The sequence below is a fragment of the Fukomys damarensis genome, unplaced genomic scaffold (assembly GCF_012274545.1).
Source record: "Fukomys damarensis isolate Sample0158 unplaced genomic scaffold, DMR_v1.0_HiC HiC_scaffold_15, whole genome shotgun sequence".
Taxonomy (NCBI): Eukaryota; Metazoa; Chordata; class Mammalia; order Rodentia; family Bathyergidae; genus Fukomys; species Fukomys damarensis.
This window is the reverse complement of record NW_022900927.1, coordinates 8,600,944-8,618,511: the sequence shown is the minus strand read 5'-3', so window position 1 is coordinate 8,618,511 and position 17,568 is coordinate 8,600,944. Positions and strand designations below refer to the sequence as shown.

At 38.3% G+C, this 17,568-nt stretch overlaps 1 protein-coding gene across 1 annotated transcript in view; it reads left to right on the top strand.

Annotated features, from left to right (window-relative positions):
* The window catches only part of Ano6 (anoctamin 6), a 199,669-nt gene extending 183,697 nt beyond the window's left edge, over nt 1–15,972 (top strand). Inside the window, exons 17-20 of the mRNA XM_010638370.3 lie at nt 2,098–2,303; nt 6,355–6,557; nt 7,901–8,006; nt 13,825–15,972. Coding sequence (XP_010636672.1) covers nt 2,098–2,303; nt 6,355–6,557; nt 7,901–8,006; nt 13,825–14,022 — 713 coding nt within the window. The 3' untranslated portion in view covers nt 14,023–15,972. The remainder of the gene's footprint in view (nt 1–2,097; nt 2,304–6,354; nt 6,558–7,900; nt 8,007–13,824) is intronic.
* The last annotated feature ends 1,596 nt before the right edge of the window (nt 15,973–17,568 follow it).

Here is a 17,568-nt window from a genome sequence, read left to right as displayed (position 1 = left end):
GGAAAGAACGAGTTAAAACCCCCGTACCAAAAAAAAAGTATAAAAAAAAAAAAAAAAGTTTCAGGCAAGAGATATTTTTATCAACTGGTGTTTTTACCTTGTTGAAATGATGTTTTTAGTTGTTCTTGGCTTCAGGAGATAAAGTTCTTACTTAAATATCAGAACAAATTATATCACGTTGAGCTTTTTTTCTGGTATTTTTAAGTATAAAATTTTTAATCCATCTGGAATTTTTTAAGGTTAAAAAAATGATGACCCTGTACCCATTTTTCCAATGATTTAGCTAGTCGTTTTAAGTACTTGGAATCCACTGATTATGATACACTTAGATCTCATGAATACGTTTATGTCTGCTTTAAGCCATTTTGTTTGAATTCATGCTGTCTATGCACTAGTTCTGCAATTTTTATGTTATAGTCTAATATACTTGCTGTCTCCTAGAGCTGATCTCATTTTACTATTGCTTTCCAAAATGTCAATATTATCAGTGGAATATTCCTCTTCATGATTTACCTGTCCACTTGTTTATACTTTAGCATCACCTTTCAGCTTTTTAAAAACTATACATTTGCGTTAACTGAATTTGTCTTAGAGTCAATAGGAGAAAAATGTGCTAAGTTCCCCAATTTGCGTCTGCCCAATCGAGGGCATGGCAGTCCTTCCATTCATTGTTGCTGTTTTTTCTTGTCAGTTACCCTAACGGTCTTAACATGTTTTGTTAATTCATGTCAAAATAGTCTGCTTTCCTTGTCCTTACAAATGGGATCTTTCCTTGTTTGGGTTTGCAACTGGGTTTATTGTTTTTCTACTCCTGATTTCTGGCCTCTCTTGAACAGTCAGAAAGTCTGGCAGTATTGACCCTTCCCCCTCCAGCAGGTGCTATGAGCCCTCCTCCCCCAGCAGGATGCCCTTGCTCTTTTCCAGCTGACTCCACCTTTCTCTTACTACCTGGCCCCTAGGGTGATGGGTTAGAGATTTAGGAGACTCAGACACAGGCTATCACTAGTTATTGCTCTTGCTGCTGACTCTGTGGCCTGACTACTGCTGGTCTTTGCTTGCCTGACCCTTCTGAATATGACCAACCCTGCCTGGCCTGTGTGTTTTACCAGATCCTTCCAGCCCATCTTCTTTTGTAACAGAATTTACCCTCTCAGAAGCAAATGCTAGTTTCTCCTACATAATCACACCCACCAAAACCTTGCCTTCCTGGCCCAGGCTCCTTCCTGCTCTGTAGCTAAGCAATAGGCCTTTTAAAAGGGCCTGTAAGTTTTTCTCTCATCCACAGCATTAAATACAAACTCTCTAAAGGGCTGCCTGTTGAAAGGAAGGGACTAAAACTGAAATATTTCTCTTCTAGGTCTTTGGCTTGCTTACTTTCTTCTCGCTCTCTATGGTATAGCTGCTCTCAAATTGGCGGCCTAATTTATATCCAGTCATGTAAATTTCAGATAAAGAAAAAGAACTTCTGGGCCAGGGGTTTAGCTCAGTGGTGCCACTACCTGCCTCGCAAGCACAAGGTCCCAAGTTCCATCCCTGGTACCAAAATAAAAAACTTCTAGGCCATCACTAGTTTCTTGACTTACTATGACCATGTGGATTGCAACAGCGTCATGATAGTGATTGTAAAGGAGGATTATGACTTAGCTTTTATGTTCACATTATACTTGCATTCACCAACTTACAGGGGTCTGTTTCTTTGCTTCTTTTTAGCATATTCCCTCCAACATTCTCTAAGCATAGATTCCTGGTGGTGCTTTTTTTTTTTTTAATCCCAAGTCACAAACCATCTGCTGATATCCTTTTAGTTCAACATTAAGAACGAATAACATGCTTAAAATGTTCATTACCAGAAAATAATTAGTGGGTGATTAAAGATTTTTCAATATATTCTTAGTAAATGTGTATATATAAATGAAATAAGCTGTAATTAGTTGTCTTTCAAGAAATTTCACATTTGTGTTTTGTTTAAATTGTTTTACTGTGGAATGGTTGTTACCCGAGATTGAGTTCTTTGTCTGCCTTTGTCTTTGTAAGAGTAAAGGAAACTTGTTGTCTGTCCATCCACCACTCCATGATGTGTGTCCATTCCATTGACAGTTATTCAGTTTGGGTTCGTCACCTTATTTGTGGCCTCTTTCCCACTGGCTCCCCTGTTGGCTCTGGTGAACAATATATTGGAAATAAGAGTGGACGCATGGAAACTGACTACCCAGTTTAGACGCATGGTGCCAGAAAAAGCCCAGGACATCGGTGCATGGCAGCCCATCATGCAAGGAATAGCAGTTCTGGCTGTGGTGACCAATGTGAGTAGACACAGGCTGCAAAAAGTAGAGATATTCAAAGGCTCCAGAGTGTTTTAGGGCACTACCTATGGAATCAAATGTAATGTTTGGTACTTTTTAAAATGGGAGGATTGTGCCAGGTCTATCATCTGTACAAACAATATAATTATATGCTACAGAATTAAAGTGTCATTCTTTTAACATTTTGTTCATAACTATTATTCTTGACTTACCAAGTCAAGACCTCCTACAGAGGTACCATTGTTGCTCATTTGATAAAGTTTTATTCAACAGAAATATGGTAATAATGGTAATAAGTACTAACACTTCTAATCCTCATAGGACTATGAGAGGAGTTATCAAAAACTACCTTCATAATGCAGGTTAAAATGTGTTCATTTAGTACTTCAGGACTGTAAAATAAGACTATGCCACCATATTTTACTATATGTTCCAAAATATCCATTTCTGATTGTGTTACACTCCTTGACTCTACGGCAGCAGTTCTTAAACTGGTGTGTTAAGGATGAGTCCCAGCCTTCTTCCCACCCTGCCACTAGGTCTCCGCTAGCCATATTCTTGGCTGAAGCAGCTTCATACCCTGTGTCCTGGCTGTGAGGGGACACACTTAGTTGTTTACAGCCTGTATTAATTGAATGTGAACAGTCTTGTTTTTGCACAGGCTAACAGAGTTCTCAGGAATAGTAATCTTCATGCCAACTCATCAGAGGACCTCCTTCCCTGAATATAACCTTAAAACCAGTGCCCTTTGCCCCCATATCTCACTACCAATCTCATCCCCATGTCAGCTTGCCCAACATAATTTTTTCCCAGTTTTAATTTCTAGACACGCTTGCTCCAAATCCTCAGCCTTTTCTTCTTGCCTGTGGGTTCATCTCTGGAGAGGGACATTCCTGAGCACTGCAGGCTGTAGACTCAGGTACATCTGAGCTCCCCTTCCCAGCACTGTGTGAACTTAGACCAGGGCTTAGCACTTCACAGGCTCATTTTATCATCTGTACCATGAATAATTCCATCCACAGAGTGATTTGTGAGTTCTCTGACTTAATGAATAGAACACAGGGAGCCTAGTCACTTTTGAATGTTAGCTGATATTTTATTTTCTTTATTCAACATCATTAACAATGACTCTGACAGGTACCCCAACTAAAGGCACTAGAATTTGAAAATAAGTCACAGCCTAGATGATAGGTACAGTTGTGTACAGTAAAACAAGTTACCTGAAACCCTCTTCCCCAGAACCCTCAATGTATCTAAATTGCATGCTGTCTCTACTTTTTGGAGAAAGTTGCAAATCACACATAAAAACCAACTCACAGGTGTGTCGGTTTCCTCTCACCCAAATAGCACATACCAAACCTTAAACATCCACTATGCTTCCAAATGAAGACTAATCTTCAGAAATATGACAGCAAGGCCTTTCAAGTTCCACAGTCATAAAGCACAGATCTGTCATGTTCAATATGCTGTAGTAGACTAAACAGAGCAGAAATGTGGACTTGGGTGACTTAAGGAAAATTTTCAGCAACAAGCTTTGAAACTAAAATGGTTTCTGTTTGACCTTCAGCAACCAGAAAATGCAATTGACTCATCCTCCCTATTCCTCAAGCATTCTGGCTTGATTGTATCAGGCACCTTTTCTCAGAGCCCATGCCATGGCTCCGCTCCATTAGCACAGATGGAAGATTGGCTGTGTTTACAAGGCTTCTCTGACTGGGTCTGTGTACAGACACACACACTGGCTAATTGGTGCTACTGGGCCTTGTCCAATAGTTGTTTTCCTCTTCTGAATTATCCTAGGAAAACTACTTATTCACTTTGTCATTGATTAAACTATGGGTAACCTTTTTTTCTGTATTACTAGGACTGTTACACTTCCAAGACGCAGTGTGCACACACATACACATGTATGTATGTAAATATGCATGCAGGCATTTAATGTGTATGTATCCCCTCACACATAGGACCTCAACCCCTCAAATACCTACTGTGTATGTCCACAACTTAATGTATGTAAGGAGGAAGAAGAGAATAGCCATCAGGGGTGAGAGTGGGCATCCAGCAGGAGTTTGGTGTAAAATCACCTCTTTTAAAGCTGCTGGTTCAATAAATAAGCTGAATTGACAATTGTTGTATCTGCCAGAGCATCTGCTATTGAAGGCCAATTTTAATTTATTTTGATATAAATGGAAAACTGTGTGCAGAACAGCATGAGAAATGAAATACACTGCATTTATTTGTGCTCTTGGAGCACATCTCTCCAAGCAGCTCAGTTCAGGGGAAAAAGTATCTTGTCAGAAGACAATAGAATTATCTTCCTTGTTGGAATTTTTGTAGCTTCCTGAAGCACAGTGCAGGTGATTTTATAAAAAGATAACAGTTGAGTTAATGATGCCAGGAAATTTAATCTCCTGGAATCTGGAAAAGGACACAATATTCTTGCCTCCCCTCATCACCGACAGGTAGTCACACACATACAGATTTTTTTACATTGAAGGAAATGACAAAGTTGATTCAAAGTTGGGGGGAATTTTGCAGTAAAAGAGCTCCTTGGTTTTTGTTTTGTTGTTTGTTTTTTGCTTTTCCTTAGATCTTGTTTGTTGGTTTGCGGTCTCACTTGTGTTTAAGCCATATGTTCAGCTGCGTGCTATTAAAAATCACATTGAGCCAGAAACATGTCTGTTCTTCTGCTTGTTTTAATGACTCAACTATTCACTTTGTTTATTCAAATAGAATTTGGTTTCCACTATATTCTTTCTCTTTCCCTCAAACAAGTATTACAAATTGGAAAATTTAAAGTCCAAATTAAAGAATTTTAGAAAATTTTTATATAATTCATTAATAGTTTTATATCCTAATAAATGTCTGTCAGACACAGGCTTATGATTGTTTATTACTTTTATACAAAAGTATAGTAAGGCTTTCTGTATATTGCTAAATAATTTATAATTTTCATAACTGTATCCATTTAATCTTTTGTAATTTTGGAGGCATGATACAGATCTAACAAAACCGACATCATTGCTTGACTTTGTAAATAGAACAACTGCAGTATGATTTCTTGTCACCATAATATTTTATGTAAAAAAATTCTTATTCTGTAATGAAGAAACAAACCTGTATGAACTGAGTTTAAAGTAAATCAGTCTGGGCTGGAGAGTTCGCTCAGGAGCACTGTACCTGCCTCATAAGCGCAAGGTCCTAAATTCAATCCCAGAACCAGAAAAAAAAACAAATGTAAATGAGGCTGTAGGTTGACTTATCTAAACAAGTCTAGATACTATGAGAGCTGGGGAATGTTAATTTGAAGCTGTTATTTAAATTTAGATCTGAGAAAATATTCTATGCAGTTTAAATTGTTTTTATTTAAAAAATCAATTTTGCATCATTCTACAAAGGAATTATATCACTAAGGTTATTAAAATTATAGAATTCCTACGGTTGACAACACTAACTTTTGGAAAACAAATCCTAACTGACATCACATACAGCGCCACATCACCCCCGTTCACAGTTGGTTTTGAATAGATGGTATTATATTTCAAAGCAGAGTAGGCAGCTCTAAGGCCTCTGCATTTCACCTGCAGATCTTCCCTTAGCATTGAAGACCAGAAAGAAATACTCTCAATGTTCTGCTCAGAGACCAGTGCGTTAAGTGAAATATGCTAGACTAAGAAAGTTAAATTGTATGGCTTTTCTCTCAGATGAGGAAACTAGAAACTAATGTTTTAAAGACGTGAAAGTAGAAGGGAGATATTCGAGGAAGGGGAGGAGGGAGGCAAAGGGGAGAGGAAGCACGGAAGAGAGAAGGGCCGGAGTGGGTTATGTGCACGTAGAGATACAGCAGAGTGAGACCGTGAGCCTGTATAGCAGGCACCACCTTGTAAAAGCTGATGCTCCTCGGTGTTTAGGACATGTGTACACTTCATCCTTAAAGAATTACGATTTCTGAATATTTTACTGAAATCAACATGATGCAGACAGTAACTCTGGCCTGTTGGTTAGCCAAACCGAAACGAATGCTTGCTCCATTGTTTTCCTCCCTAAACAGGCCATGATCATTGCCTTCACATCAGACATGATCCCTCGCCTGGTGTATTACTGGTCCTTCTCCATCCCTCCCTACGGGGACCACGCTGACTACACTATGGAGGGCTACATCAACAACACGCTCTCTATCTTCAACATCTCAGACTTCAAAGACAAAAGCAAACCAGACTCAAACTCGGGACTTGGTAACCATACCACATGCAGGCAAGTTCTGCTTTACCTGCTCGGAGGTTTTTAAGAATTCACCTCACTTGAGAAGAGTTTTTCTTGTGGTGTAATTCCATCTGGTGTTACTTCGGTTACTAGAGACATGTCTTCCCATAGGGTGCTTTCTTTTTTAGAGAAGGAAAATGTATTGGGGAATAAGAATAGCTCCTGGGGGACAGGAGGGGTCCCGAATGGGTTGCCCCACCCCCCACTTTCTTTGCAATCAAACTAAACGAAGATGTTAAAATTCTTAAAGATTAGTGCTAGAGTTGTCAAACCAAACCAGAAAAGGAAGATTGAGAGTTCCAAGTGGTTACAAAGGAACCAATCCAGGAGGAAGTTTTATGTATTAGAAATAAAGAAACTTCAAGAGTTCCGAAACCAAGATAATTTAAGTGCCAGGACTAATTTGTTATATGTGCATGACCGGAAACTAAGAGACAGCATCACCCTCACTTAATAAAGATATACAAAATTAAAAGATGTAAATGCCTAACAGTATTTTCTAAAAGTATTCCAAAGCTCTCTGCATTGGTTCTAATGGTTGGTAAGATTTTCTGAGGTATATATCAACTAAATTACCAGTTGATGGTTTGTTGACTATAGGTCATAGATTTTTTTTTTCCCAGTCTTTCTCTAAAGGAGACTTTAAAATTTATTTAGTCCAACTCTTCAAAGCCTTCACTGATTCAGTAACACAACCCGTAAACCAGAAAAAAGCTCAGAATAAATGTTTCCAAGTTATATGTAGTAGCGCCACTTTAGAATTCTACACTGAATCTGCCTAGTACTGTACATAAATCTCATCAGACTCTTCTAGGTCTGATAGATTATAGGCAAGAAATTAGAGATGAGCTACCTGAGAAGGACACTCTTGACAATAGTAGCACGCAGTGACTCACAAGGAATCGGGTAGAAAAATTATAACAAGTGGGCTGTGTCCTCAGTAGGGAGCAGTGGGTCCAATACCGTTTTATAAATGAATTTACAAACATGATCCTGAAAATACGCTAAATGGTTTTATGCTCTTTTTAGAAAGCAAGGATAAAGCTGTGGTCCTGCAATTTTTTAAATGTTTGCACTCTTATAGATTCCTTCGCAGATGGAATCCGTTATTACCATCATTTTCTGATTATATGTTCAATGAGTAATTTCTGGAGTCATTGTTTTCAGAGTTTTATTGCCAAATTGAGCTCTAGGAGAAAATGTATATATTGTCCTATTTAAAAGAACATTGCATCAAATATGACTTTTTTAAAAATATGACTTCTTTTAAAAATAGAGCTCATTTATAGTATTTGATCAAAAAACTGCTTCCTAATATGGACTTTTGTTTTCAGATATCGTGATTTCCGAAATCCACCTGGACACCCCCAAGAATATAAACACAACATCTACTACTGGCATGTGGTTGCTGCCAAGCTGGCTTTTGTCATTGTCATGGAGGTAAGGCAAGGGTATTTTGAAATAGTTTTAAGGCCACATATTTGTAGATCTTATATAAAATGTATTACCAATTGAACTTAAAATGTATATTTTCTTATTGCTTATTGCATGCTAAGAATTATCTTAGGACATTATTGATTAGGTTTGGCATATTCATAATACTCTAAGTGAAATTTTTACTTTTTGCTTTGTTCTTTTTGGGGTACTAGAGATGAGACCCCAGGGCCTTCACACTGAGCTACATCCCCACCCCTTTATTTTGACACAGGGTCTGACTGAGCCACTACATTGCCCAGGCTGGGCTTGAACTCCTTCCTCAACCTCCCATAGTGCTGGGGTTACAGGAATGCACCTCCACACCTGGCTTGGTTGTCTGTTTTAAAAGTTAAAACCATGTTATGTGTAAGAAGGGTTTAGTTCCCTTCAATGCATTTTTAACTGAGTGCCTTTTAAAATGTGGGGCACTGAGCAGTGTGTTGAACTAGAAAGGGCTTACCATGTAATCTGTGCACCAAAGAAACTTTTATTGCTGTGACAATTTTATTCATATTCTTCAATTATTGCATTTTTAATAATATACAAAGGTCGGGCCAGGGATTTAGCTCAGTGGTTCGGTGGCCTGCCTCGCAAGCGCAAGGACCCGAGTTGGATCCCCGGTACCAAAAAAAGAAAAAAATAAATAAAATAATATACCAACATCTTACAGTAGGTTTTACATCCCTACTATTAAGTAGCTCTGAAAAATGACCAAGACAGCTATAAATTTTCAGTTGATCTAGCCAACTTGTTTTCTAGAGTGACTACCAAATTACAAAGCCTCAGAATTTATGTGAAAACATAACCAAAAGTGGCATAAATAAAAAGGGTTTTCTTTTTTTAATTAGTACATGTTTATAGCACACGCAGTTTACAGTCATCTTGGGGAGTGGGTACCTTGTACGTAATACGGCTTGATTCTTTCTAATCTCTTTCCTTCCTGCCTCCCTCCCTCCTCCTCTAAATCTCCCTTCCCCATTTTAATTCTTCTTATTATTCATCTGATCTCATGTTTATGACCTACAATATTTACATTCATTTAGGTTATCAGGTTCCTGTACATGCATATCTTTATACCACTTGTTTCCCCTTCCTCTCCCCCTGTTTTCTTGCCTACATTCTCTTGAACCCCTTCCCATTTGTAAGAGATCTATCCTTGTCTCCTTCTATCTGTCCTTTATTGTGCTGTTTGTCCTTTGCCTTACTCAGATACTATATGGTATTTAAGTTTGTGTGTCTGATTTATCTCACTCAACATTGTATTTTCAGGTGCAGCTGACTTTTTTCCTAAAAATATCTCAGATTTGTCCTTCTCTATAGCCATGTAGCATTCCATTGTGTATAAATATCACATTTTCTTTATCAAGTTATCTGTTGATGGGTGTATAGACTGCTTCCAGGGTTAGACTATTATGAGTTGTGCTGCTGTAAACATTGGTATGCATGTGTCAGTATAGTATGACATCTCTAGCTCTTTGGGGAAGTTACCTAGAAGGGGGACAGCTGGATCATATGGAATTTTAAATTTCAGTTCTTTGAGAAATCTCCATACTGGTTTCCGTAATGGTTGTCCCAGTTTACATTCCACCCACAAAGAGGGTTCTTTTTTCACTGCAATCATGCCAGCATTTGTTATTTTTTTAGTTTTTTTGATAATTGCCATTCTTTATGGTGTACGATGGAGTCTTTTAGCACTGTTTTAATTTGCATCTCTCTACTAGTCAGAGATGTTGAATGCTGTTTCATATATTTGTTCGTCACTTGTACTTTTCTCAGAGAGGGCTTTTACAGCTAAACACTAGACAACAAATTCTGAGGCTTTATAATTTGGTTTAAAAAAATCATGGAAGCAGAAAATGGGCAATGGAAGAGAGGAAATTTTTCCAGAATAGATGAAAACATCAGCTCAGAGCAGAAATCCTGTATATGTGAAGCAGAACTATCAGAGAAATCCACACTTAAACATAAGGAAAAGGTAGCACACCAGAGAAATGAGATAAATGACTGACAAAAAATTGAAACTAGAGCACAAGCAACTGTGCTGGCCGTGGTGGTGCACGCCTGTAATCCCAGCACTTGGGAGACCAGCCTGGGTTATATAGTGAGTTCAAGGCCAGCCTAAACTACACAGCGAGACCCTGAAGAAAAACAAAAAGAAGCAACAGAAGAGCATTGGATTAGTCAGCTTTTCAACTGATTGCAGGGACAGAATATCTGACACCCTTATATTAAAAGAGAATAGATTCACTTGGGCTCATCATTTCAGAGGGTCCAGTCCATGGTTAGCTGACTCCAAAGCACAAAGATCATGGCAAAGAGCTATGGCTGAGGAATGGCGTTCACCTCATGGTGGCCAAGCTGAAGGAGAGAAGGGAAGAGCTAGGGCAAAAATCCACCCTTTTGCATCACATCCTCAGGCCCTACACCTAATAGCACATTTACTTATAAATTTATTAGCAGATCAATCCATTGATGAGTATAGTGTTCCCATCATCCAATTAAAAACCCCATCTCTGACTGAACACTTGAGACTTTGGGAGGGATAGTTGAAATCTAAACTGTAACAAATATAGTCACACATCTTCAAAATGCTATAGGAGGTAGTACAAACCTAGAATTACAACATAATTTTGAGTAACTAAAAAATCATTCCACAATGAACATACCAGCCTTTATGGTTTTGTAGGAAAGTGATATGTTTTGGAACAGATCATTTCAATCTTATGCAAACTCCCTCAGACTGGGGAAAAAAAGCAAATAAATACTCTCCAACTCATTTGGTGACGCTAAGCCTAGGTCTAAAGTCAGACAAGAATAAAGAGAGAAAGAAAAATTAAGGTCAGTCTCATTGCATAGATGCAAAGATCGTTTTAGAAAGTGAAAAGTAAATCTAGCAATATATTTTTAAAAAATAGCATCACACTATGTTGGCTTTAACCCAGAAATGGAAGGTGACATAACAGAAAATCCACTTAGCTATAAGTATTGCCTTCTCCAGAAATAGATGAAAGAAAAAATACCTCTTTTAGCCAGGTGTGGTAGCACATGCTTATAGTACCAGCATTGGGAGGTTGAGGCAAGAGGATCACTGCAAGTTTGAGGCCAGCCTGGGCTACATAGTGAGTTCAAGGCCAGCCTGAATTACAGGGTGAGACCTTGTGTCAAAAAACAAAACAAAAAATGTCTCTTCTCCACTCCTACACTTTTCCATCATCATCAAAGGAACCAATTTCTCTTCATCCTATTTACCTCGCTAGTTTTGCTCCATCTCTCTCTTCTTCCTTGTGGCCGGTGCCTTTGAAAGAGTGGTCAGTCCTTACTGTCTGTGATTCTTCCTCTTCCTCTTTCTTCATATGCCCACTGTAGTTAAGCTTTTGTCCCCCCCACTTCACTGAAAATACCTCTTCCACACTTCCCAATGGCCATTGTGCAGCTAAATTCCTAGGATCACTTCCCCATTATGTTATCTTACAAACAACATTTGACATAATTGATTACGTCGTTATGATTATGATTACTCAGTACTCCTTGAAACCTCCTTGGCTTCTAGGAAAATATATCTTTTAAAAGTAGTAAACAGACAAGAAAAGTCATTATATAATGATAATGAGGTCAGTTCAGTAAAAAGAAATAACATTTGTAAATATATATGTACCCGTATTAGAGCATCGAAATAGAAGTAGTACCTCAGTTCACAAACTTCATGCTTTCCATGATTCTGGTCACACACTGAATTGGGCAGGAACCAAATCAAATTTAATGGTTAGTTTCATTGTTGACCTTGTGGGGAAATTTGATTTGGTTTGTGACCAATTTGGTTTGCAACCAGAATCATGGAAAGAATTAAGTTCATAAACCAACGTACTACTGTCTATAAATCAGATATTAATATACTTAAAGGCAGAGATAGACATCAATGCAATACTAACAGTGGATTTTAACACCCTACTTTCAGCACTGGACATCATTCAGACAGAAAATCAATAGAAAAACAGAATTAAATTGCACCTGAGACCAAATGGACCTAACAGATACCTACACAACATTCCATTACATCTCAACAAATTACTTTAAAACTTTGCAAAGTATACAGATACATAGAAATTAAACATACTCCTGAACAACCAATGGAACAATGAAAAAAATCAAGAAGGAAATTTTAAAACATTTTGAAAAAATTATAGTAAAACAATGTATCAAAACCTATCATGCAACAAAAGCAATGCTAAGATGTAAGTTTGTAACAATAAGCACCTGTATCAAAATAGTTTAAAATCATGGGGTTAGGAATGGAGGTCAGTAGTAGTGCCTAGCATTAAAACTTTGCAAAGTATACAGATACATAGAAATTAAACATACTCCTGAACAACCAATGGAACAATGAAAAAAATCAAGAAGGAAATTTTAAAACATTTTGAAAAAATTATAGTAAAACAATGTATCAAAACCTATCATGCAACAAAAGCAATGCTAAGATGTAAGTTTGTAACAATAAGCACCTGTATCAAAATAGTTTAAAATCATGGGGTTAGGAATGGAGGTCAGTAGTAGTTTGCCTAGCATGCAAAGAGATCCTTAGGTTTGGTCCTCAGCACTTGAAAAAAAAAAAAAAAGAAAAAAAAGAAAAGTCAACTTATTGTTGCACCTCAAGGAATTAGAAAAATAAAACAAACCCAAGGTGAATAGAAGGACATAAAGTTCAGAGCAGAAATAAACAAAATTGAAATTAAAACAACAGCACAAATGAATGCAATGAACTGCTTTTGAAAAGAAAATTGACAAACCCTTAACCAAAATAACTAAGAGAAAGAGAATACTTAACTCTGGGAAAAGATAGTTTCAACACCTTCAACACTTTTTTTTAGCATAGGACTAGAAATTCTAGCAAGAGTAATCAGGCAAGAGAGAAAGAGAGCATCCAAATAGAAAGACAGACAGCAAATTGTCATTGTTTGCAGATAATAAGATTCTGCTCCTATATTTGTTTAAATAAAATGAACTGTGATGACAGAGAAATACACAAATTTTAGAACACCTACATTTTACCAAAATTGAATCAGGAAGAAATAGAAAACCTGAACACAATAATACTGGGTAATGAGATTGAATCAGTGATAGGAATTTTTCCATCAAAGGAAAGCCCAGGTCCAGATGGTTTCGCAGCTCAGGTCTACCAGACATTTAAAGAACTAATGCCAATTCTTAAATTATTCCAAAAAATTGAGCAGAAGAAAATCTAAATTCATTTTATGAGATCAGCATTTTACCTTGGTCTCAAAACCAGACAAGGATACAACCCCAAAAAGCTACAGGCAAGAGTTCCTGATTATCATAGATGTAAAAATTTTCAGCAAAGTGCTGACAAACTGATCTACAGCACATTTAAAAGAGCATTCTTTAAGTGGTGGGCATCAAATCCTGGCAGTGGACAGTGGACTGATAGATACAATAGCTGATAAGATGCTAATCACTAGAATATATAAGGCATTCAATATCAGAATATTTTAAAACTTCACAAATAATCCATTTGTGATAATCAGGCATAGCTACACCAATCCACACTTCCATGTTCTTTTCTACCACTTGATGATATCTAAGTTCTAAAGTAACTAAGTCTTGCTGCTGGGCAGAGCCATGCTGTCCCTGCACTGTGGTGTCCGACTGTCCGTGAGCGGGCTGTGTCCCCACCTTGGCCAGGTGCCCTGCCATCACGGCAGGCAGCGGCAAAGTTACTCTGTCTCCTCCCCAGAGTGCCTGACTCTTTCCCTCTTCTCTCCCGCAGCATGTCATCTACTCTGTGAAATTTTTCATTTCCTATGCAATTCCGGATGTATCAAAAAGCACGAAGAGCAAGATCAAGAGAGAAAAATACTTAACTCAGAAGCTGCTTCATGAGAATCACATGACAAAAAACATGGGCATTATTATTCAGAAGATGGCAGAAGTGGTTGATAACAACTTGCGACCAAAATCAGACTAAGAGCTTTATGTTTTGTGAAGTGCTTTAAAGAATCTAGTTCTGTCAAAATATATTATGAATCACTAATGAGAATGTTTAAGTTAAATCACTCTGGCAACTATGAGTCTTAACTGTTGCCATTTTCATGCGTTTTTCAGTTTCAGCTAGTGAAGCAAGAATTGCCAAATCTAAAAGATCAGGAAGGGCATAAAACTTCTCACCTGGAAAGCCTAATGTTACCCTTTTTTGATAAGTTGGAATTCTAGTAACACAGAAAAAGTCTCTTTATGGTGCTTAAAAACCACCCCTTCTAAAGTGGAAGATTTTTCTCTTGATTATGTTATTCCTTTCTGTTCTCAAACAGGATCTCCTTTATTTTTAGGTAATGTTTCATTTCTTCACCTCACCAAATCTGTTCCAGAGTTGACTTTTTCTTTTCAGTACCATCATTAAACAAGAGATATGCTTCCGCCTTAATAGCTTTTGTGTGATTAAAAAGTAGCTAACTCAGGGCTGGGGATTTAGCTCAGCGGTTCGGTGGCTTGCCTTGCAAGCGCAAGGACCTGAGTTCAATCCCCAGTACCAAAAAAAAAAGTAGCTAACTCAGAATGAAGTTTGAGTGCTCTATTAAGTGGCAAAGAAATTCAAGAATTCACAGTATTTAGGTGTATTATCATATCTTCACAGAAAGGAAGTCCTAATTTAATAAGAAAGAGTTTCAGTCTTCATTCTAGCCTGTCTTCCCATCTCAAAGAAATACTCTCAATGAATTGGAATGAAGATAGCAGGGTCTTGAAGCATGTTTGTATTAATCCACAGTGACATCTTTTGCCTTCTAGGAGCATTCCTAGAATGTTCTGTGCCTTATCAATGTTGACTGCTTTGTAGATCTCAAGGAAATAATACAACAAAAGGAAAGTTATAGAAGTGTAATTTACATTGAGCTGGATAATTAATTTATCTCTTCTAGAGATATGTAGGTTCTTGGAGGAAAAAAGCTGATACCTGAATGATAAAAATGACATTTTTAGCAACAAAATGGTCTAGAAAAGATAAGCCCCTGAGTTTCCCACCAGTCGACTTTTACTCTCTAATTACAGGAGGTGCTTTATTACAGATCACTAAGCGCCTTGGTGAATAGCTCATGATGCAGGAAAGATGGTACTGTGCATGGTCAAGCACCCTAATTGTGAGCCACAGTCCTGTGGACCTTGTATGGGGAGGAGTCCTGCCTGGCTATTTCTGTATGCCGAAGAGATCAATATACCAAAGTACCTGCCAGATCATGAATGTGGCTTCCTTGCACAGTAAGCTTTCACTAGAGATGAGAGGATGCCTACATTATTGCTCATCATGGAAGGAGACTGGACTTGAATGTCCAGCCTCTTCTCAGGCTCATCAGGTAGTTTAGGGTAACAGAAGAGAATGGTCACAACCCTGCTGTCACTTGGAGGTCACTTCTTGCATCGCCATTCATATACTGTCCTCAGTTTACTAAGCCTAGCAGCTTGCTGTGTTTTACCGCCTTTTAAGTGTCAGTTAACTGGGCGCACCTCTCCCCCTTAACTGGCACCAAATCAGTGCGGGATGGAGGAGGAGGAGGTAGCTTCCATCAGGACCGTGGATGGGGTCCCTCTACCCTCTGGATGCTTTTAAATCCTTGGGTGCCCCAGGAGCCAATCTGCCCCAAACCCAACAGCAAAGTGAAACATTTCAGAGACCAAACGCCAAAAGTTTGTGTAATAAAGTAGCTTAACTCCAGCTCCAACTGAAGTTGTACCTGCCATGAATGTTGTCAACTTTTAAAAAAACGTGTGTATGTGCCATATGCATAATGTATATAATTCATCAAAGCAGTATTCTGAGCTTTTGAACCGTCCCAGGGAATCAGGGACAACATTTCACTACCTTCTTGATAATGTCTGTTAACAGTGTGGTCAGAGTGGCCATGAGGCCTGCTGCACTGAGAAAGAAAGGTGAGTGTCTTCCCACCAGAGGGAACCGTGTTGTTCCCACCCGTAGAGGGGATGCCACTGCATGCACCCTTGCCCAGCCTCCGTGAGACACTCCCAGAGGGGTGTGTCACATCTTATTACCTCTGCTCTTCTCTGAAGTGTGCAACTATCTCCTAGTGTTAGATTTGGCAATTTCTCACTCTGTATGTCATCATAGGAAAGGAAACATTTTTACCTTATCTCTTTGTATATATGATACATTTTAAAAGAAATGTGCATTTATGTGTTCTTAGCCCCAGCTGAAAGATTCTTCTTCATAGTTTAAAATGTGCTGCTGTGGACAGGAGCAAGAATTTAAAAAAAAAAAAAATCCTCTACATTTCAAAAGGCAGCAAGGTGACATCCAACACTGCCCATATGCCCAAAAGAGCTAAGATGCCATGGAGACCCAGGTAGCCCCTATGATGTCAGCAGTGTTCCTGTAAGTGTGATGTAGGGGGTGGGGAAATCTGGGGAACTGCCTGCAGACTAGAGAGCAGCTTTTGCAGAGAAGAATGGAGGTGGTCATCTGCCCCAAAAACCACAGGGCATGGCAGTGAGCCTGAGACAGAAGATCTGGCCCTCAACCTGTCCAGTATTAACCACTAGAGAAATTTTAGCTTTGTATCTCTTTGTAATGCCTGTGAATTTTAGTGGGTTGAAGCCTTAGACCAAATACTCAGGGGTTTTTTCCTTTAAACATCCCTCAGATGTTTTAAATATTTCATTAGAAATGGAACGCCATCATTTTTGTTGTAAAACCAAACCAGACAATCTTGTAAAGTGCTTGTCACCAAACTCTCCCTTTTATTGCATATGTACCTTGAATTTCATAGAACATTAATTCCCAATAGGGGGCAGAAAGTGATCTGTTGGTGAATCACATCTTGTACTGTTTTCATATTCATATTGTAATGTGTTTGAAAAGTTAATGTATGAGCAGAACTGATATTTATCATGCTTTTCATACACTGTGGCCTACAATGTAAAATTTGTAATTAATGTTTGTAATTTCTTTGCATTTTAATATTCTTTTATAATTATAAGCACTTTAATAAATTCACTTTTACCAGTAAGTGTAGTCCACTCTGTGTCTTAGCAGATACATATTTCTTTTCCTTAAAAACTATTTACTATTGACCAGTTATGTATCACTTAGATGCCTATGTTAGCTTTTGAGTAGATTAAATCTAAAATTGTATTTTTCATAACTACACTTAATTTCAATGTGGGTTTCCTTGGAAAAATTGAGGATGAGGTTTCAGCCAGGACTGCTGTGCGTACGAATGTTTGGACCGAGCCCCCAGAAGGTGCTGAGCATAGAGACCAGCTGAAGACCCACCCACCCATTCACAAGGTGCCTAGTGCCTCGAGGGCTGGGAGGAAGAGGTGTGTTTCTTCCACTTGCCAAGCGAAACTTCAGGGAACAAATATGAGAGGCACTGTGGAGAGCTATATCAGCCTTGGTTACAGAATGAAGAAATGATAAAGAACATAAAGGATAATCTCATTACAAAAACCAACCTTCTTTATCCTTAACATATAATCCAGACTTATTCCATCTTGACTTTTT